A 23,376-nucleotide genomic window follows, 5' to 3' on the forward strand; every position below is an offset into this window, starting at 1 on the left:
TTTCGAGGTAAAAACTGAAATAGGATTTGCGTGTAAAAAAAGTGCTCTAATAATATTTGTTTTGTTTAGAACTTCGAAAATATATTTTAATCATGTTTTTATTATTGGATAAGAAAGTGAAAAATGACGGGAGCGCGCTCGGAGCTCGTCACCGGAAGTTGTGCGCGAGAGTTTCCGGAGCGCTATAATAACGGCAGAACGGATTTTCTGTGGGACAAACGCACCGGCGTCGCTGCTAAAGCGGTAAATGTTGTCGTTATATCGCTGATGTGATCGTTTTGACAGATGTAGGGCTCAGAAATCGAGTGTTTGTGTGCGATCAAGCGCCTTTAGCTAGACGCGCTAGCCGCTAATTTACTCTGAGGAGAAACATAAACATAACTTACTCACAAACACACTGGTATATACATATTTAATATAGAGAAACATAAACACTAACACACACATGTAATGTAGAGCAAGTATGAATATGATGATATAAACAGAGATTGTTGTTGTTTCAGTATTAATCATGACTGAGGAACACAAATGAAGAAGATATTCAGTCACTGTATATATAAATAAGATCATTTATCAGTTTCATGATCAGACTGTATTAATTATTGCTTTATTTCTTTATACATAATGCCACATTTATTGAGTCCCGCGCTTTTCTCAGCATCTTGATGAATCTGAGCTCGATTCTTCATTAAGGTTATGATTAATGCAATCATAGGAAATATCAATGACCTACGGGTTTGAGCATGGTTATAAATATATTATGTATTTATAAATATAGATTTTGTATAAGGTATCAATAAAATCTCAAATATCCTGGCACTTTATTAATTTACTAACTGCTTGTTTTCTTTAAAAAACAAAACTAAGACTAGCTTCTTTGTTCTTTTTGTATTCCAGCTATCTGTTTTCTTTTTATTTATTATAATTTATTTTAAAGCGTCTGCTAAATGACTAATGTAAATATACATCTGTTCATTTGTTTGTATTTAGAGATGTGTATAAAATGTTGTTATATAATATTCTGATGTGCCAGTAGTTCTGCTTAATAATTCATTATATGTTGATACATTTTTTAAAAATAACAAAACATTAGCAGTTAGAGAATGCCTTTCATTCCCAAAGACTAGTCTTACCTCAAAAGTTGTTTTTGCAACTGGTTTATTAAAGGAAACATTTGGTGACTAACCTGTAAGACTAGTTTAAGCAGCCGTCTCCTGATGTTTGTGTGCACCGATGCTAAACATTCAGCTTTCAAATCACTGGAATAAATTACCTCTTGAAATATATTCAAATAGAAAGCTGTTATTGTAAATAGTACAAATATTTCACAGTATTTTGGATCAAATAAATGCAGGCTTGGTGATCAGAGACTTCTTTAGAAACTGTTGCTGTTGAAAGCGTTTGAGTGGGAGATGATTGATGAGTGATGGTCTCTGTGGTCCGCAGATGCCTCGCTCTCGGCGATACCCGTCGTCAGAGCGAAGCCGCAGCAGGAATCATCACGTTCGGGACGACAGCCGCAGACGCCTGCGCAGACGCTCCTCATCGTCCAGCAGCAGGAGACGCCACAGAGACAGACGCAGGAGACACCGCTCCAGGAGGTAATGAAGGCCTTAAACTCATGCCATTAAATGTTCCATGCACTGCAAAAAATTAAGATCTTCCTCAGTATTTTTGTCTTGTTTTCCAATATCAAGATACATTTACTGGAGATGCAAAATGAAAACATGAAGTCTTGCTTTCTGAGAGTTAGATGGGGAATGAAAACTTGTTTTTCCTTTGAATGAAGATGATTTTCTGAGCTCATTGGTAGATATTTGTTTCAATAATAAACTCACTTCTGTTGGATCAGTTTCTCGGAAAACACAACTTTTTATGTCATTCTCAAGTAAATGTATCTTGCTTTAAGAATATTTGCCCTGGAAAACAAGACAGATTATACTGACGAAGAACAACACTTTTATCAGAAGGCACAGTGAAAATTATTTTCCTATTCTATTTAAATAATAAATCTATTTAAAAATGCACAGCAGCTCCGTTCACAGCAGCTCCACAGAAACTGTTATCATTTACATGTGGAGCGTCTCAAACTCATCTCTGCATGCTGTTCTGAGTTTGTGTTTAATATAACGGTCATCTGGGAACGCAACGCATGCCATTTCATCAGATTTGTGAGGTAAATCATTTATTAATCTACACAAACACAGGAGAACACATCGAGATTTCAAAATAAACGCTCAAACCCTCACTCTGAGTTACACGGTTTGATCTCCTCATATTCATGTAATTACAGCAGCTATAGCATCTCTGTCCTAAACAAATGGCCCTATATTAAAGATTAAGTGTATGTTTGAATTAAATGGTGCTTGGTCAATATTAAACAGTAATGTGGCCGTCGGGGCCGCTGCAGGTCTTTGTTGTGATGCGTAATCTACATTAGCTCTATTGTTTAGAATACATCATGCATTTTAACAGTTTTGCTCAATAAAACCATGATTTCTTGCTTTTGATACTTTATTTGAACTAATTATTATTGCATTATTGCTATTATATATGTACTTTAAGTCATTTTAAAAGCTATTGTTCACTTAAATCCATTTTTATTACTACAAAAAATATATATTATAATTATAGGGCCCTATGAAATCCGTTCCAAATTCAGTTTTTTTTATTTTATTGATTTTATAGACATTTGGATTTCATTTGGTTTAGTAAAGTAAAATTGTTGATTTTTTTTGCGGGAAATTAATAGTTTAGATGAATTGATTAATCGAAAAATGAGTCAATAGATTAATCAAAATAAAACTAGTCGTTAGTGACAGCCCTACTTGTTTCTAGTCAAACGATCTCAAAATTCTAAAATTAAGATGCATTCACTTTATAAGCAAAACAACATGAGATATTTAGTCTTGTTTCCAGGGGATACAATTAAATTAAGTGCATTTTGCTTAAAACAAGTAAAATTCTCTTGTTTTAAGAATATTTTACGCAGCCGTCTGGCAGATAAATTTACTAAATATCTTATGTCATATTGCTTATCAAGTGAATCTTAATTTAAGAATTTTTTGACTAGAAACAAGACAAAAATGCTAAGCAAGATAAGCAAATTATCTTTAAAAGAAGTTCTGTGTGGAGCAAGCCTCCGATCCGCGCAGTGTTCTCAGCTGTTTGTGTCTCTGTTCTCCAGCTGTGAGGAGCGCGAGAGGAACGGCACGCTCACAGACAGCTTCTTCAGACACGACTTCTGTGCGGATCGAGACGCCGGAGCGGAGCAGAGGAGCAGCCGACGCAAGCGCAGACGCCGCAGATCAAGAGCACGCTCGTACAGTCAGAGCCGCTCCGTATCATCTGTGAGTATGAACACACACTCCTGCTCTCATCTCGATCACATTCACTGATTATCATCAGTCCAGATCAATTCAAGACATTCTTCAGTCCTATTGAGAAAATAGTGAGATTCAAGCATTTACATATTTCATTTTTCCCTATTGACTGGATTATTTCACGTGTAATCTGATCAAATCGGATCGAAGTAAAGGATTAATCTGAGTGGTCAATCATATTTCTAACAGATTATTTGGTTGGTTGCATGAATGCAGCTGATGTAGAAGTAAAATGGTCAAAGGTTTGATTTCTGTTCATTAATTCGCAATATACACGTTACCTTTTGAGTTAATTTTATGTTCTACTGAAGTAAGACAGGATGAACTATCACTTTAACCCATTTAGTCTTTGATATTTTTAACCAAACTGATTAAAGATGCTTTATGTCTGCCTTTAAACATCTGGGCCCGTATTCACAAAACATCTTCAGGCTAAAAGTAGCTCATAACTTGCTGATTTAGGAGAAAATCTTTAAAATAATGGGTTAGGACTCCTAAATGTTTGCTCTAAGAGTGTTTGACAAAGTGTTTTAGTGCTAAAACTAGCTCCTAAATCTGTGAAGCGTTAGGAGCAGTGAAGAGTCCTAAACCACAAACTATCCTAAAATAGCTGTTTCCGGCAATCTGCCTCGGAACGTAAACATTTTGGAAATATTTGACGATAATGAGCTTTTATAAAGGTATCACCTTTGGTTCTGGAGGTTACCCCAACTCCTTTGATTATATCCTTGTTTTCATTAACCAGCTGGGCAAGAAGAAACAGCTGTTCTTGTGTCCAGTTTGCTTTTCTTTCACGTTTGCATTTCTTACTGTCAGCCGTGATTATTCTACTCTGTTAATTAAAAGGCTGTTTATTTGCATATTCACTAATTATGAGAAGCACACATGTAAGAGGCTGACAATTAGCTGAACATATACTTAATTAGTGACACTTAGCCTGCATTTTTAAACCTTTATTTGAATATGGCAACATAATATGGTGCTCTACAATATCTCTATGAATAAATCTCTGACAGAGACTATCAGCCAATCACTGTGAGCGTAGTTCGTAAGCATGCTGACATCATCCATAGCAATGAGGTAAACCCGGCCCCCTTACTCTGATCTTAAGACTTTTTCATGTAAAGCCTATTAAATCAGCATTTATAATTCCAACTGCAATATCAAGAAAATAATCAACACTTCAGATTTTTTCATAATAGTGCAGTCCTAATATTTGTCTGTATTGAGCTTGTGATTGTTTCATACAGTAATACACTCACGAATCCATTGGTTTCTTCTGACAAAAGGACTTTGTTCATCCAGACTGATCTCAGAGTTCATGTTTTCCATCTTTCATTACATTATGATGTTTGATGTCGCAGCCTTTAAAACAATTGATCTGTTAGTCAAGTTTCTGTAATCAGTGAATCGTAAATCAGTAAACGGTAGTGCTCAGGGGGATCTGTGTGTGTTTGTTGGGGTTCTTGTTTGTTTGTGTGTGTGTGTGTTTGTTGGTGTTTGTGTGTGTGTGTGTGTGGGTGTGTGTGTGTGTGTGTGTAATGAGATCTCTTGGTCTTGGCTCTTCAGACTCTTCGATTGGGGTCTCAGGATTTCCCCAGGGGCCCGTGAGGAACGTTTAAAATTAGCCCGAGTCTCATCTCTCTCTGTCTCACACACACAAACACACACACACTGTCTCTCCGTCCTCAAGATTTCCTCCTGTTCCCGCACTTTCTCCTCTCTCAGGTGTAAATGTGTGTGTTGTACAGTAGTTATGGGTAAAACAGAGTTTTACTCTGTGCTCAAGAGCTTCTTGGACTGCGTCTGCCTGTGTGTGAGTATCCTTCACGCTCTGGCTGTGTGTTTATCGGCATATTCTGGCAGCAAAAGTTTCTCCAGCAGTGAGCAAATCTGATCAAATCTTCATTAGTGATGCCCTCAAGGGTGAAAATGATTAAAGTAGATGTTTTTGCTGTTTCCTTATCAAGTTTGTGTTAGTCAGTCATCATTAGGAGGAACTTTATATGAAACAGCAGAGGTCTTTGAGATGTGTGTTGTTGTTTTTTGTGTGTTTTCCTGTTCTGAAATATTATTGTGAGTTGTTTAGCTCCACATTATACAGATGACCCTGTAGATATTCGGGTGTGTGTGTGTTTGTGCGTGTGTGAGTGTATCTCTGACCTCGTTCTCAAGTATCTGCTGGGCTCGTCATGTTTGTGTGTCCGTCTGGAGTCACTGTGTTCTTGATTAAGATAGACGAGGTGTCCAATTAAAGAGAAACACACAGCTTCATGTCTGTGTGCGGCGTTCATTATCACCTCAGCTCATAATGAATGCTTAGTTCACAGTAATGAACGTATAATGCATGTCTGACAGGCAAGTGTGCAACAGCAAATAAACGTTCCAGTAATAGGTCTTATAAGGTTTTGAATGTATAATCAAACATTTGGTAACATTTGTGATTGTAGCAGTTCACATTTGGACAAAACCCACTTTCAGGAAAGTGTGATGTTTTCATTCTGTGACGCTGACAGATCCTCTGATCTAGTGTTTGAGGTTTCTGAGGGTTTCTTACTCTAGTCTAAAGCATCCACTTTCCTCAGAACAGTGTGTTTTCTCTACAGTTCGTGTGTTTGCAGGTGTCACATCATCTTACAGTGTGAGTGTGACGACAACTGCTTCATGTTCAGAAGTTTCAGAAATCTTCTTCTAACAGCAGATCTGGGGGAGTCGTGGCCTAATGGTTAGAGAGTCGGACTCGTAATCCAAAGGTTGCTGGTTTGAGTCTCGGGCCGGCAGGGATTGTAGGTGGGGGGAGTGAATGTACAGCGCTCTCTCCACCCTCAATACCACGACTGAGGTGCCCTTGAGCAAGGCACCGAACCCCCAACTGCTCCCCGGGCGCCGCAGCATAAATGGCTGCCCACTGCTCCGGGTGTGTGTTCACGGTGTGTGTTCACGGTGTGTGTGTGTTCACTGCTGTGTGTGTGTGTGTGTGTGTGTTCACTGCTGTGTGTGTGCACGTTGGATGGGTTAAATGCAGAGCACGAATTCCGAGTATGGGTCACCACACTTGGCAGTATGTCACTTCACAGATCTATTCATAAATCAAATCCAAAATCTATGGTGGAATTTAAATAGCATAGAAACGAAACAAGAGTGAAATAAGCCACACACACAGGATCAACAAGGCAGAATCATTCCAGGTGCTCAGGTCAGATAGAAAGTTCCCAAAACATAATATGGAGATTTACTTGTAAATATTAAGATGCATTTCTATAGATTTTCTATAGATTTGAAAATGTAAAGCTCCTGAAATGGCTCATAGCTACACATTACCTATTATTATTATTGCCTCATTGCTATTACACATGTGTCCCTGCAGCACAAAAGCAGTCATCAGTAACACAGGTATATCTGTAGCAATAGACAACAATACATTGTATGGATCAAAATGATACATTTCTCTTTTATGACAAAAATCATTAGGATATTAAGATCATGTTCCATGAAGATATTTTGTACATTTCTTACCATAAATATATAAAAACTTAATTTTTGATTAGTAATATGCATTGCTAAGAACTTCATTTGAACAACTTTAAAGGAGATTTTCTCAATACTTAGATTTTTTTGCTCCCTCAGATTCCAGATTTTCTAATATTGTCCTATCATAACCAACCATACACCAATGGAAAGATTATTGATTCAGCTTTCAGATGATGCATACATCGCAATTAAAAAAATTGAGCCTTATGACTGGTTTTGTGGCCCAGGGTCACATATGATCTGACCCCCTGAAGGTCACTGTGTAGTTGGCACCCTGGTCAAAGGTAACTCTGTTTGTCTCTCTCGTCAGCAGAGTAACGGGCGTCTGCGAGCGTGGGTTAAAGATGACGAGGAGGGTCATCTGATCTATCGGACAGGAGACGTGCTGCAGGACAGATGTGCGTCTGCACTGCATACTAGACTCTGCATTCACTGGCGTAGTGTGTACTGTGTTTGTGTGACGCTTGTGCTTCCTGTGCAGATGAGATCGTGGGGACGCTCGGGGAAGGAACCTTTGGGAAAGTGGTGGAGTGTATCGACCATCACAGGTGAGTCTCACACACACACACACACACACACACCTGGCTGTGTTCTCAGCTGATTGTCACAGGTGTTTCTGTGTGTGTGTGTGTGTGTGTGTGTTACAGGGGAGGCTCTCACATCGCTCTGAAGATCATTAAGAACATGGAGAAGTACAAAGAAGCAGCTCGCCTGGAGATCAACGTCCTGGAGAAAATCAACCAGAAAGATCCAGAAAACAAGAAGTGAGTCTCATTATTACTGGTGTTTGGGTCGTGATCAAACCCTAGGTGCTACAGACAGAGCATCTCTGGTCTAGACTTTTGCACAGACTGACAAAATGTTTAGTTGTCATGCTTGTTTCTTGAGTGTGTAGTTGTAGTAATGATTGAGTTTTATGTGAATGTTACATTTTGAGTGATTTACATTTAATGTGTTTATTTTTTTATGCTAGTTTCTTTTCCATTGAATTGCATGAGGGCTAGAGAGTGTAATGGGTTTTTCAGCTTTTTCCCCAAAGATGACAACAAACTTGTGGAAAAACAACACATTCAATTGTTGTCTTTTTTCTTTTTACATTTCCAATATGAATGTGTACTGTTACACCCCTACAAAATGCACACATCTATTAGTGTCTGATTATAAGTTTGTACTTTTATATTATCCTGATGAACAACAGTAAAGACAATCGTGTCTCTCTCAGTCTGTGTGTGCAGATGCTGGACTGGTTCGACTATCACGGGCACATGTGCATCAGTTTTGAGCTGCTAGCTCTCAGTACCTTTGACTTCATGAAGGAAAATCATTACCTGCCCTACTCCATCAGTCAGGTGCGACACATGGCCTACCAGATCTGCCTCGCTGTCAAGTGTGAGTTCACACACACACACACACACACAGACATACACACACTCACACACACACACACACACAGACAAACACTCACTCACTCCCACACACACACACACACAGACATACTCATTCACTCCCACACTCACACACACACACACACACATACACTCACTCACTCACTCCCACACTCACACACACACACACACACACAGACAAACACTCACTCACTCACACACACACACACACACACATACACTCACTCACTCACTCCCACACTCACACACACACACACACACACAGACAAACACTCACTCACTCACACACACACACACACACATACACTCACTCACTCACTCACTCCCACACTCACACACACACACACACACACACAGACTCACTCCCACACACACACACACACAGACATACTCACTCACTCCCACACTCACACACACACACACACACATACACTCACTCACTCCCACACTCACACACACACACACAGACAAACACTCACTCACTCACACACACACACACACATACACTCACTCACTCACTCACTCCCACACTCACACACACACACACACACAGACATACACTCACTCACTCCCTCACACAGACAGACACTCACATGCGCGTGCACACACACACACACATATATGAATCAGAGCTCCTGCTGTGTCTGGCTGTGAGCAGAAGTTTATTAGCATGTGCTAATAAACAGTGTATTTTCCTCTCCTGCTCGCTGGGTCGTTTGTGAGTATGGTCTGTTTCTCTGACAGTTCTCCATGACAACAGGCTGACACACACAGACCTCAAGCCAGAGAACATCCTGTTTGTGAACTCTGATTATACCGTCACGTCTAACCCAGAGAAGGTGAGACATCCACTGATGTTATCATTTAAAATGAATCCACTCTGATTTCAGATTCAGATTTAAATATACACACAAACAGTATATATTTAGAAAATATTTACATGTATATATTTATTTTCATATAATTTGTTATAAATATTTCATATAAAAACATAAAATGTCCTGAAATATATACATGTATGTGTGTGTATTTATATATACATAATAAATATACACAGTACACACATTATGTAAAGAAGAACTTTTATTTTGGATGTGATTAATCACGATTAATAGTTTGACAGCACTACTATAAATGTAAACTGTTGTAAAATTGCTCTAATTCTATGATAATAGAGTCCACACTGCAGCTATAACGATAACAACACTGGAATCACTTTCAGAGCAATGAATGATAAAAACATTGACAGCCAATCAGAATCCATCCTGCTTTAAAGAGCTCGAGCATTTGAAGCGGCAGGCGACAAAACTGCAGTGTGTTTAGAATAAACAGAACGTAATCATGCGCTGGTGAGGACGCTTATCTTTATAGTTAGTGTGATTGGTGTGAGCGGCCCTTAATATGTTGTTGCTGTTGAACATGAGCACTGTGGTCAGTTAGATAAGCGTATACTCTGTGTGTGTGTGTGTGTGTGTGTGTGTGTGTGTGTGTGTGTGTCAGAGGCGAGACGAGCGCTGTGTGCTGAACACGGCTGTGAAGCTGGTGGATTTTGGAAGCGCCACGTTTGACCACGAGCATCACAGCACCATCGTTTCCACCCGACACTACAGAGCGCCGGAGGTGATTCTGGGTAAGAGAGCGTGTCAGTGTGACCTTCTGACGGCTTTCAGCTTTTTGTGTGTGTGTGTGTGTGTGTGTGTGTGTGTGATTTTGTAACTGTGTTTCTGTAGAGCTGGGCTGGAGTCAGCCGTGTGACGTCTGGAGTATCGGCTGTATTCTGTTTGAGTACTACTGCGGATACACGCTCTTCCAGGTGTGTGTTTGACTTTAACTGAGAGTGTGTGTGAATTTATTTGTGGTTGTCACATGATTTTACCGCTCGTCTGCCATATTTATGAGCATCAGTGAGATTTCCAGATTCCTGTGATCTGCAGCTGTATTTTCAGCATCATTACTCCAGTCTTCAGTGTCACATGATCTTCAGAAATCATAATAATATACTGATTTACTGCTCAACAAACATTTCTGATTATTATCAATGTTGAACACAGTTGTGCTGCACAATATTTTTGTGGAAACCGTGATGCATTTTATTTTTCAGGATTCACAGATGAATAGAGAGTTCAAAAGCATTTATTTGACTTAGAAATCTTTTGTAACATTATAAATGTCTTTACTGGCACTTTTGATTTAATGCGTCCTTGATGGAAAAAAGTATTAATTTCTATTAAACACATACACCCCAAACATTTGAATGGAAATGTAAGACAGTTTCCACAAAAATATTGTGCAGCACAACTGTGTTCAACATTGATAATAATCAGAAATGTTTGTTGAGCAGTAAATCAGTATATTATTATGATTTCTGAAGATCATGTGACACTGAAGACTGCAGTAGTGATGCTGGAAATACAGCTTTAACAGATATTCACGTTGGAAGGCTTGTTTTTTTTTATATTTATACTACTCTATGTAGAGTAAATAATGCGCAAATCTGTACATAATTTTTCTCTCTCTCTTTTTAGTCTTATTTAAATGTTCTTTCTGTTCTCATGTCATAAGTATGTATGCATGTACCAAGAGCTCCTTAAAAACCACAACAAATGCCTTGTTTGTTTGCGCACACTTGGCGAATAAAGCTGATTCTGATTCTGACATAGAAAACTATAATAATATTTCACTGTTTTTACTGTATTTTTGATCAGATAAATGCAGCCTTGGTGAGCAGAAGAAACTTCAAAAACATCTCAATTATTCAGAACCTTTGAGCAGTAGTGTATATTAAACCACAATCCATCTCTGTGACACTTTTCCATGTTGATGCTCATAAATATAAACAACTGTTCCTGAATCAGATCCATACGTGTTGTTTCTTGCATGTATGTGTGTGTTTTAGACTCATGATAACAGAGAGCATCTGGCCATGATGGAGCGAGTACATGGACCTGTTCCTTCCAGGATGATCCGGAAAACGAGGTCAGGAAACACTCTGACCATTGATTGATTGATTGATGTGAATAGAGTCCAGTGTGAGAATGACCTGTCCTCTGCACTCAGGAAGCAGAAGTACTTTTACAGAGGCCGTCTGGACTGGGACGAGAGCACGTCTGCGGGACGATACGTCCGAGAGAACTGCAGACCTCTGAGAGTGAGTGACAGATTACTCTGACCATTAACTGGATAAATATCATTCTTTTTTTTTTGTAGTAATAAACAATATTATGTGATACTAATGTGAACAATAGCCTTTAAAATTACTTAAAATACATAAAAGCAATAAGACAATAATAATTAGTTCAAATAAAGTATCAAAAGCAAGAAATCATGTGGTTTTATTTAACAAAACTGTTAAAATATATAATGTACAGTTATTGCCAAAAATATCGGCACCCTTGGTAAATATGATCAAAGAAGACTGTGAAAATTAATCTGCATTGTTAATCCTTTTGATCTTTTATTTAAAAAATTCACAAAAATCTAACCTTTTGGATAATAAGAATTTAAAATGGGTGGAAATATCATTATGAAATAAATGTTTTTCTCTAATACACATTGACAAATTAACGGCACCCTTTTATTCAATACTTTTTGAAACCTCAGTTTTTTAATTTGCCAGTTTAACAGCTCTGAGTTTTCTCCTGTAATGCCTGATGAGGTTAGAGAACACCTGACGAGAGATCAGAGACCATTCCAGAATCACTCTAGATTCACAGCTCCATGACGGTGCTTCTTCTCTTCAGTTCATCTCACTCATCTTCTACAGGGTTCAGGTCAGAGGACTGGAATGGCCAGCAGAAGCTTGGTTTTGTGCTCAGTGACCCATTTTTGTTGTTTTTGAGGTTTGTGTTTGGATTATTGCCCGGTTGGAAGATCCAAACATGGTCCATTATAAGATTTCTAACAGAGTCAGTCACTTATTGATTTTTTATCTGTTGGTATTTGATAGAATCCATGATGCCATGTGACTAAACAAGATGTCCAGGACCTCCAGCAGAAATATAGGCCCACAACATCAAAAATACAGCAGTATATTTCATTGAACACATGGGGTACTTTTTATCCCTGTGTTCACCAAACCCATCTTGAGTGTTTGCTGCTAAAAAGCTAATTTAGGTTCATCTGATCATAGAAGCCAGTCCCATTTGAAGTTCCAGTCCTGTCTGATAACTGCATATGCTGGAGATTGTTTTTGGATGAGTGAGGAGACTTTTTCTTGAAACCCTCCCGAACAACATGTGCTGATGTAGGGGCTGTTTGACCATTTATTTTAAGGTTTTCTGACCCCGAGACTCAACTATTTTCTGCAGTTCTCCAGCTGTGGTCCTTGGAGAGTCTTTAGCCACTCAAACTCTCCTTCTCACCGTGCATTAGGACGATATAGACACACGTCCTCTTCCAGGCAGATCCGTAACATTTTCTGTTGATTGGAAATTCTTAATTATTGCCCCGATGGTGGAAATGGGAATTTTCACTGCTCTAACTCCTTTCTTAAAGCCATTTCACTAATTTGTGAAGCTCAATTATCTTTTTTTTTATTTATTTTTTTTTTATTGAATTTTCTTCCTAAAACAGCAGTAACAAACAAAAAACAACTGTTCAAATTCAGAACCCACCCCAACCCACTATAAAATAATTTTCTCATGGATTTCAGAAAAGATGACACAACATCAAACGCTGAATAGCACAAACTTACAGTTTCCGCACTAGATCCATGCACACAAGAAATTGAAAGTTCCTCCGAGACAATGTCCAGCAAACACACAGTTGACTAGCAATTTTTGCTGCTGTGAGAGCAGCTAAAAGTAAAGATCTTTGTTGGACGGACAGGGTGAAGTCCCAAAAGTCATTCATGAAAAAATGGCGCAGAGTCAAACATATCTCAGTACCCAACAAATATAACCGGTCCTGTGAGAGCTGAGTCCAAAAAAATGAGAGACAAGGGCACTCCCCCCAAAAACAGGGAAACATAAATTGCAAACAGAGATTACACTTTCATATTCAAGAAGAAGACGGATTCATATTCAGAAAAAAAAAAAAACCTTGAGAGTGTGATTCCTTTGGTCCAGATCTATCCAGGATATGCAACATTATAGAATTCATATCTGCACCCAATACAATTTCAAAATCCGAAAATTTCAAGAGATAGGTTGACAAAACAGAGAAAAAAGTAGGGTCAGGAATACAAGGGGCATAAACTGAGAGAAATACAATATTCCTATTCTCCACTATTGTTTTTATATGTGTTATTCTACCATCTGTATCACAACCTTTCTCTAAAATAGTAATATTTAAAGTCCTCCGCACCAATATTAGGACACCCTTGGTTTTAGTATCCGGAGATGAGTGAGATACTACTTCATAAAGCTTATTATTACACCTGTGTATGTCCTCCTCTTTCAAATGGGATTCTTGAGCTAACACTATATCAATCTTTCTTCTTCGCAAAAGATCCAGAAAACCTGTACGTTTGTGAGGGCTATTTAGCCCATTAATATTACAGCTCAGAATATTAAGGTCAGTCATAGGTATGAAACAGAATTACTGCATAATAAGTTTGAGAATAAAACCATTGAGTCTACCATTAAACCACTCCCCACTCTCCCCGTTACCATTCAAAAAAACATAAGCACAATCCCATGAACTATGGCAGATCAAACCAAGAACAAACCTTGATCTGCCAGCACCCCTTAATGTGGTCCGTGGCGTCAACAAAACCTGCAGATTACTGAAGCACCAACATCTGGCCCCATAGTCACATACTGACTAGGTAGTATCTCCATTTAAAAATAATAAAAATTCACTCACCCTTTAATAAAAAAGGGAGAGAGAAGGAATACAACTAGAAACATAAAATAATATCATAATCAGTAAGCGATACTGTTTGCACAATGAACTATGAATTAAGAAGTGAACATTACAGTGAACAGTGAAAGACACAAGTCACCCAAACATTTAGAGCAGCTCTTCTCTGATTAGACAGCAAATGTCCAGCTGGAGTTCACTGAGAGTTGGTGGATGAATGGGATCTGAGAAAAACTCTTGCTTCTTCTGGGGAGCGTAGCATTTTAGGTTCACCTTGATTGAGAATGACCTTCAGCGTTCCAGGATAAGGGAGAAAATTCTGGATGTCAGCGTCTCTCATCTCCTTCCTAATTGGCACAAATGCACTTCACGACAAAAATCTGGAAAGAAAGACAGCGTTGCTCCGTCGGAAGTTTTCACCGGGGCATGAAATCTGGCGGCCCGCAGAATGAGCTCCCTGTCCGTGTACCGCAGCAGTTTAAAGATGAAAACCCGTGGTTTAGTGCAATCTGAGGAGAGCCTTGTGTACGCGTGATGCCCTCACTCCACTTCAATCTCTTTGCCCGCCAGAGACGGGAGCCACGTCGGTAGAGATCTTTTCAAAAAGCCCAGAGGATCGTCCTTTTCGGAACCTTCAGGCAATCCGACCAGACGCAGATTACTGCTCCTATTGCGATCCTGTAAGTCCACAACCTGCTGCTCGAGCGCGGCAAGACGGCTATCGTGATCTGCGGCGACTTTCTTTTGTTCTCTCATCTCCCCTGTAAGAAGATCCAGTTTAGAGCATAGCAACTGAACAACTGACGTGTGAGAAGCGAACTCGATCCGCATCGCCGTCACCTCGGTTCTTAGACTGCCCTCTAAGTGTGTAACAGTGTTCGCCATCTTGTCCATCATATCGCTCGCGGTCGGTGGTTTGGATTTCTTCTTAATCGGAGAAGCTGACGGAGACAACTCCTGCTGTTTACGACTGTATGCCATCAGTGAAAGTATTATTAATGAATAAAACTTGAAATAAAACGGAAAAAAACTGCAAAAAGAGCCGAACGTACGGAGCTCTACTCAAGTGCGACTAGGTTCATGAGCACGACACGTGACTCCGAAGCTCAATTATCTTTTGCTGCACATCAGAAATATATTCTTTGGTTTTTCTCATTGTGGTGGATGATTAAGGGAATTTGGGCTTTGTGTTCCTCCTATTTATATTTCTGTGAAACAGGAAGCCATGGCTGGATAATTTCATGTTCATAATCACCCTGGAGTGCTCAAAATTGTGAATATGAATGGAAATATACTTCAGAGATATTTTACTCATAAGAATTTCTAGGGGTGCCAATAATTGTGTCCAACGTGTATTTGAGAAAAACATTTATTTCATAATGATATTTCCCCCCCATTTTAAATTCTTATTATCCAATGAAAGGTTAGATTTTTGTGAATTTTTTAAATAAAAGATCAAAAGGATTAACAATGCTGATTAATTTTCACAGCTGCCTTTGATCATATTTGCCAAGGGTGCCAATATTTTTGGCCATGACTGTATCATAAACAATAGAGCTAATGTAGATTACGCATTACAACAAAGGCCTGCAGGGGGCGCCAACGGCCTGCGATTGTTTTTACACATTTTAGTGTGCGATCTAATCCTTGTTTAATATTTGTCCATTTCTTTAGGACAGAAATGCTATAGCCACATTAATTAAATGAATATGTGGACATCAAAACAAACACCGAGTGAGGGTTTGAGCTTTTATTTTGAAACCGCGATGTATTCTCCTGTGTTCGTGTGGATTTATAAATGATTTACCCCACACATCTGATGAAATGGTGCACGTTGCGTTCCCAGATGAACGTTATAATAAACCCAAACTCACAACAGCATGCAGAGATGAGTTTGAGACGCTCCACATGTAAATGATAACAGTTTCTGCGGGAACTACTGTGAACGGAGCCGCTGTGAGACGCACTTAACCTGCACTCAAGTAAATAATTAAAGCACATATATTAAACCTGCATCACATATATTTATTTAATTGAATCGTAGCGTTTGTGAATTCACAATAGCATTATGCTTTATTAAGTGAATTTATAACAGCTAAGAGGCGTTATCTATGATGCAGATCAAAGAAGATGATCCAAGGCTGCATGATATTTAATATATCTCTGTCTCTATCTCTCTCTTACCTTTTTGTTTTATAATGGGCTTAATTTACTTTTTCAAATTTTATTTAATCGTCTTGATGAGACCTTTTAACTGGAAGTGTTTATTTGTGATACACAAAATTTAAGTAGCAACTTACAAACTGTGTTTTTCAACCGAGTGAAATGCAGAATTCTGATCGATTTTCAATATCATAAGGCTATCTTATGCGTTTTGAAATGATTTGATGTTATAAAAGGGCTCTGTGTGAAGTTAGTGATGAGGATTTAGTAGGGATGTAACTATATCAAAATCTGATGATACAATAATATTGTGATATGAAGTCCACTATACAATATTTATTGTGATATAAAAAATTCTAAAAAGACAAATGAAGAATTGTGTGTGGGGGGGGGGGGGGGGGGGGGTTAAATGTTGTACATCTTAAAGTTAATTTATTTGATCTAATGCACTTTGTGAATTGACTTGTAGCTGAACTTTAAAGGGGACTCAAGCCTCTTTTTATGTGTGATACTGTCTCAGTCTAAATTACATTCACACTGCTGGTTTAGGAAGACAAACAAATTAGAATATAATAATAATGACAATAATAGCCATATATTGTAAAACAGTTGCACTGTAAAATAAATGAAAATGAATATTTCATAGGTTTATGTGACCCTGCAGCACAAAAGCAGTCATGAGTAGCACAGGTATATCTGCAGCAATAGCCAACAATACATTGTATGGATCAAAATTATACATTTCTCTTTTATGACAAAAATCATTAGGATATTAAGATCATGTTCCATGAAGATATTTAGTACATTTCCTTCTCTAAATATTAGCAATATGCATTGCTAAGAACTTCATTTGAACAACTTTAAAGGAGATTTTCTCAATATTTAGATTTTTTTGCTCCCTCAGATTCCAGATTTTCTAATATTATTTTATCATAAACCATACATCAATGAAAAGATTATTTCAAATCTCAAATTTGAAAAATGTACACTTATGACTGCTTTTGTGGTCCAGGGTCACATATTATTTTTGCTTTACTTCTTTCCTAATTTCTTCACTTGAAAGAGATATTTAGAATTTGGACTGCATTTAAACCTGTCAGCAATTCATACTTCACTTTTAAGCTTTTATTTTGACAGAAAACTCCAGCTTCAGTGAAAACAGGATTATAAAAACATGTCTCACTACAAATCTAGTGAAAAGCTGTAATCTGCTGCGAAAATAAAGCATAACTGGCATAAAATAAAGCATAAACTACCTCTTCTAGTCTGAGAAAAAGGCTGTTCTCTTGTCACTTTAACGGACTGATAAGCTCTTCTTGCACTACACATATATCTGCACAGTTCTGTTTTATTTAACTGGTTTGCACTCTATCTGCCATGTGCCTTATGCCACTTTATCTATTTCTTTATTTTTCTACAATGTCCTCATTTGTATATCTGTATAGTTGTATGTACATATGTTTAAACTGTATTTATCTGTATTTGAACGTCTACTGTCAGTGTTTAATGTTAACTGTATGCACCAAGGGTCTGAGAGTAACACAAGTTCAGTTCTCTGTATGTATGTGCCGTACATGTGGAAGAATTGACAATAAAGCAGACTTGACTTGACTTGACTAGGATTTAGAGTTTATAATTTGTTTAATAATCTGTGTGTGCTGTTATTTTGGTTTGGTTTTTGTATTTAAAATGAATTGTGTGTTTGTAAAGTAGGGATTGATTGTGTAATGTTGTGGATAATTGTAATAAAGGTGTGTTCTCTCTCTCTCTCTGTCAGAGATATGTGTTGTGTGAGACGGAGAAGCATCATCTCTTCTTTGATTTGTTGGAGGGCTTGTTGGAATATGAGCCGGATCGGCGCTTGTCTCTCTCCGCTGCTCTGCGTCATCCCTTCTTCAGTCCCCTCCGAGACGCTGAACACTTCAGTGGCGCCCGTGACATCAGCCGGTGACCTCTGACCTCTCCTTTAGCCTGTGCTTCCACTCCGCTAGAGTCCCAGAGCGGGATATCCTGGTTCTGATCCACATGAGCAGGTTGGTCATTCAGTCTCATGAATATGTCATGAAGAAGAGGCTGCTAACGATTGGCTGAGGTGGAGTTGAGCACAGAGAGACTTGAACCAATAGAATTAAACTGACACCTTCACAAGCTCCCTGATTGGTCAGCCTTCGTTTGATGGACAGCTTCAGGGGGCGGGAAGTCTTAAGGTTGTTTTGGGATCATCACAGGATTTTGCACATATCGTGGTTCTCAGCAGATGAACACTTTTTCAGTATTTATTTTATGACTTGAGTTGTTTTGTATGAGATGAATATCCTTGTTTCTATAGTACATGTGGTCTGTAATAAAACGTGCTTCATATCATTTGAGCAAGTGGAAGTGTGTGTGTTTATTAGAAATCTTTTGTAAGGTTTCTATCCATAAAGCACATCCACGGCGCTCAGAGAAACAGACCATAATCACAAATTACCCAGCGAGCAGGAGCAGAAAACACATTGTTCATTAGCGCATGCAGCACCCCCGTCTGCTCACAGCAGGAGCTTTGATTCACATATGGAACCGTGTGTGTGTGTGTGTGTGTGTGTGTGTGTGTGTGTGTGTTGTAACGGTGGCGGCCGCCCTAGCATAGATACGCTCTAAAGGAAATGTTCAGGCACCAGTCAGGATTAATCCTGACTAAATTTAAATTAGCATACATCAGACAGGAGAACCGCCTGGAGAGCTTCCACCTTCGCCGGATCTTAAAGGGGTCATATGATGTGATTTCAAGTTTTAATTTCTCTTTACAAGCTGTTTGCGCATACATAAGATCCCTGAAGTTGAAGTTAAGACTCGTCCCCGTCCTCCTAAAACAGCTCATTCAAGCACACCCCACATGTCTACATCACGGTGTGGGAAGATTTGCAAAACATCACCCAAACTATTATTCTGGCTGTAGTGTTGTTGCTGCCGCCGGCGTCATGTTCTGGAGACGCTGTGTTTCGTTGTGAAAGAGAAAGTACTTTGTTTGGGCTTCCAAAAGAGGACACAACTAGAAATCAGTGCTTAAGTTGTTCAACCCAAATATTAGAGTGTGTGCAGCGCATTTTACGGAGGACTGTTTCCTGAAGCTGGGAGAGTAGCCTACAATGCTGGCTGCACAAAGACTGTTTCTATAAAGTGGGACAGTTACAACTTTGCAAGGACAGTCTGGTGCTTCTGACTCACAGCCTGTAAGTATGTTTTCATATGTAAAGAATTTGCCACTGACGATTCAAACAAGTTTTGAGCAGCGTAGAGTAGTGGTTGCTGTTTCTCCGATCACAAATGCAGACATGGTAATGTTTAAAAAGACCGTATGAGTCTTACTGATAATCAGTAATTATCCCCACTGGATGCAAGAAATGTCTCGTTTATAATGGGTTTTATTGTTTTTGTCTCGTCTTGCCGGGACACAGCCTCACAATACGGTGAGGGGTGTAACATTTCCGTTTTACTCTTGAGGTATTCGGCCAATCACAGTGCACTGGATAGCTGGCCAATCAGAGCACGCCTCGCTTCTCAGAACGATGAGGTTTGTAAAAATCGACGCGTTTCAGAAAGAAGGAGCATAGAGGAGCAACAATAATGTACAGTATGTGGAAAATGTTTTTTGAACCTTAAACCCCATAAACACATTGTATTACACCAAATACACAAAATAATGTTATTTTTAGCAACGTAATATGACCCCTTTAAGCATCACATGGTGGGACAAGGTCAGCAACACTGAAGTGCTGGAAAAAGCAGGTTCCCTCAGCATGCGTCTTATGCTCTGCCAGCCTCGACTGCGATGGCTTGGGCATGTGCGCCGTATGGATTATAGACGCATCCCCAAGGACCTCCTGTACGGTGAATTAGCCATGGGACACTGCCCAAAGGGTCACCCAATGTCTGCAAATGAAGATGATTGACATCGAACCCAAACAGCTGGGAACTGGTAGCCACCGGCCGTGGACACTGGCGTCATGTTGTTCAGGAGGGAGTCAAAAGGGGCGAGGAGAAGAGCAACCTGCAGCTGGAGAACAAACGACAATGGAGCAAACAGAGGCAGCAGAACCTGAACCAAACCTACCAGCCATCTCTTTTGTGTGCAACACCTGTGGCAGAGACGGTCAGGCAAGAATCAGACTGCTGAGCCACATCAGACGCTGCTCTCAAGACTGAACAAACCACACATGGTCTTCTGAGACAGACGGAGGCCTTGAAAACGCTCAAAATGCATTATTAGGATAACACTTTACAACAAATAACACTTTAATACATTAACTAACATAATAATATACAAAATGGACAATGTGCAAAATAGCACAAACACAGTATATAAAATAGACAATTCAGTATGTACAGGTATGTTAGGTGCAAATTTGAAATGTAATAAGTATGTGTGTTAAATAAATGTATGATAGTGTTGTGTGTTTCATGTTTATTGTTAAGTGTTCAACAATAAACATGAAATTATAATGGGCTTTTACAAAATATTAATAAAATAAGGTCTGGGATAAACATAACTTGACAATACTTTACAGAGTACACACACCCATGCTGAAAATGCTAATGTTCAAGCAGTTAACAAAAATAAAACAAGTGCTCGTATCTGGGTCATTAATAGCCTATTTAAGCATAATCTTTCTCTGCTATTTCATATGAAATAATAGAAACATTCTATACAAACACAAATCTCTTTTTTTAAGAACAACAATATTAAATGGTTTAGTCAGTTATAAATCAAAGAAGGAACACTCTTATGAATTCCTTTCTCTCAGAGATCTCAGTTGTTATCGGTTCAGTCCCGCAGGTACTCATGTTAGGTATTGATAAAGACCATTCTCCCACTTCAGCATCACTGGATCTTACTAATGCTTGCTTTACGTTCGTTAAATGTGTTTCATGAAGTAACAATACTATTTGTACTACTTCTCAAAGAGAAATTGTTACTGTTCCTTATGTTTGTCTCATTGGAACTCTTTATTAAATGGAAAATTGATTTGCTGGAGAAAAGTGTGGTTGTTACCGCAGAAATATTATTGTAGAAATAAGATTAAAGACGTTAAGCTCATTCACAGATTTTAGCAAATCATTATTTACAGAAATGTAAATGTAAATTGTATTTTCTGCAATGTTATATGAGGAAACCGCAGGTATTTTGGCACTGTACATATTCACTTACAGTATGGTGTAAAGTTCAAAATATTATCAATGAAAATATTCAGTGTTTAAGACCTTTTCCACTCCTATGGGAAAATGTACTCTTTTACTTCTTTCCATGAGGAGCAGTATTTTTTAATCTAAATCTAATAAGAAACCCAATTTATGGATTTGTTGGCTGAACTATATATACAGCTACATATATATTGACAGTATCAGAGACTCTTTGAATAAGAAAGCTGTAAGAAGTTTGGGAACTTAATTTGTTTGAAAATGAAAGGAAAACCGGCAACACTGAGTGGGACTGGAGTCTGTTTCTGTTATTGAGAAACAGCACACAAACTTAGAACAAGTTCTTATTGTGCTTTCTTTTTTGTTTTATATAGCTTCTAACACTTTTTTCAGAAATGTTCAGTTTCACTTGCTTCGTTAAATGTGAGGGGTCTAAAAGATTTGGTCAAAAGAAAGGCTTTGTTTTTATTTTAAGGGCGGAAACCACACTGTCTTTTGTTACAAGAAACTCATTCTTCTGAAGTAGACGCTAAATTCTGGGCTAACCAATGATCGAATATTATTTAGTCATGGGACCAATAAGTCCGCTGGTGTTGACAATTACACAGGGCAGATGGTCAAGGTCATTGGTTAATGGTGGTTTAAAAGTTGATTGCAGATCACTGTATAATAGAAATTAAGATAAATTCAGCTAATAGAAGAACTATAAATAAAGGTTATTGGAAATTTAATTCAGGTCTATTAAAAAATAAGGAATATTGTAAAAGAATAAAAAAAATAATAGCCGAAACCTAAAATAACGAGACAATAGATCGTTTTTGTAATAAATGGGAAATTTTAAAATATAAAATTAGCGAAAGTTCCATCAAGTTCAGTATCCAAGGAAAAAAGAAAAAAGATGCCTGTTTCAGGAAATTAGTAAATATTGTGAAAACATAGAATTAAACGGTGACGATAAAGAGAAATTATTGATACTACAAGCTAAATTAGATGAGATGTATTGTAAAAGAGCCCAAGGTGCTTTTGTAAGATCACGGGCAAAGTGGATAGAGGAAGGGGAAAGAACACCTCGTATTTCAGTAGTTTAGAGAAAAGGAGACCGGAGAATAAGGCCATATTACGTGTACTGATAGATAGTAGAGTGTCAAGATGTTAAAACAATAGAAAAAGAGGTTTTTACTTTCTAATCATAGAATTTTTATTGTTGCAAATTGCATTTTTACATTTTATATCACCCCACCCACTGTACATAATCTTACCCAGCCCTATAAACAATCCCCAATTAGTACATATGCATATACACTTATACGTACACACACATGGCATAATTAAGAAAAACATAATGACACAATAAGGGGTATACATATATCTCCACTCAATCCACGTCTAATGTGTGATAAATTGTTGCCATTTTTCAAAAAAAGATTCCCCCCTACCTCTGATATTGTACTTAATTTTTCAAGTTTTAGAAAGAATACCAAATCTTTGAGCCAAACTGAAATAGAGGAGGTCCAAGACAACAGAATTCTGCGCCTATAGCAAGAAGAGATGCTAAAGCTATGACGTCAGCCTGTCTCCGGCTTAACGGCTGACACCGAGAAGGAACACCAAAGATTGCAATCAAAGGGCAAACTATTAACTCGACCCCTAGGACATCAGAAAGTATTTGAAAGAAGGAATTCCAAAAGTTTTGCAACTTGGAACAAAATGCAAACATATGACTAAGGTTACATGGTGAAAGTTTACATTTATCACACAAGCCTGAAACATTGGGATATATTTGAGAAAGTTTTGCCTTTGAAAGATGAGCTCTGTGAATCAGTCTAGCACATGAGGTGGTGGTACGTACATTGTCTAATACTCTACTCCAGTAGTCATCCTCAAACTCGAGGTCAAGTTCCTCTTCCCAAACC

General features: G+C 38.4%; 1 protein-coding gene across 2 annotated transcripts; it reads left to right on the forward strand.

Moving 5' to 3' along the window:
* Positions 1 to 136: 136 nt before the first annotated feature.
* Positions 137 to 18,662, forward strand: clk2b (CDC-like kinase 2b). 2 transcript variants are annotated; one of them, XM_079445947.1, is made up of 13 exons: positions 137 to 243; positions 1,447 to 1,601; positions 3,188 to 3,350; positions 7,228 to 7,312; positions 7,396 to 7,462; positions 7,562 to 7,678; positions 8,137 to 8,303; positions 9,065 to 9,159; positions 9,821 to 9,950; positions 10,051 to 10,133; positions 11,217 to 11,296; positions 11,378 to 11,468; positions 18,063 to 18,662. In XM_079445947.1, the coding sequence occupies exons 2-13, from the start codon at positions 1,447 to 1,449 to the stop codon at positions 18,234 to 18,236; spliced, it is 1,407 nt and encodes a 468-aa protein (XP_079302073.1). In that variant the 5' UTR covers positions 137 to 243; the 3' UTR covers positions 18,237 to 18,662. The 2 variants fall into 2 exon arrangements, with proteins under 2 accessions (XP_079302073.1, XP_079302072.1); XM_079445946.1 differs by having other exon boundaries at positions 138 to 243; positions 7,225 to 7,312; positions 18,063 to 18,656.
* Positions 18,663 to 23,376: the final 4,714 nt, after the last annotated feature.

Source organism: Barbus barbus (genome assembly GCF_936440315.1).
Source record: "Barbus barbus genome assembly, chromosome: 21".
NCBI lineage: Eukaryota > Metazoa > Chordata > Actinopteri > Cypriniformes > Cyprinidae > Barbus > Barbus barbus.

Bases quoted from the DNA above. Each gene is read 5' to 3' on its own strand.
- clk2b (XM_079445946.1), top strand. From the start codon at position 1,447: ATGCCTCGCTCTCGGCGATACCCGTCGTCAGAGCGAAGCCGCAGCAGG. The intron at 3,351-7,224 runs GTGAGTATGAAC...CTCTCTCGTCAG, and splicing joins AGAGCCGCTCCGTATCATCT to CAGAGTAACGGGCGTCTGCG. The intron at 11,297-11,377 runs GTCAGGAAACAC...CTCTGCACTCAG, and splicing joins AGGATGATCCGGAAAACGAG to GAAGCAGAAGTACTTTTACA.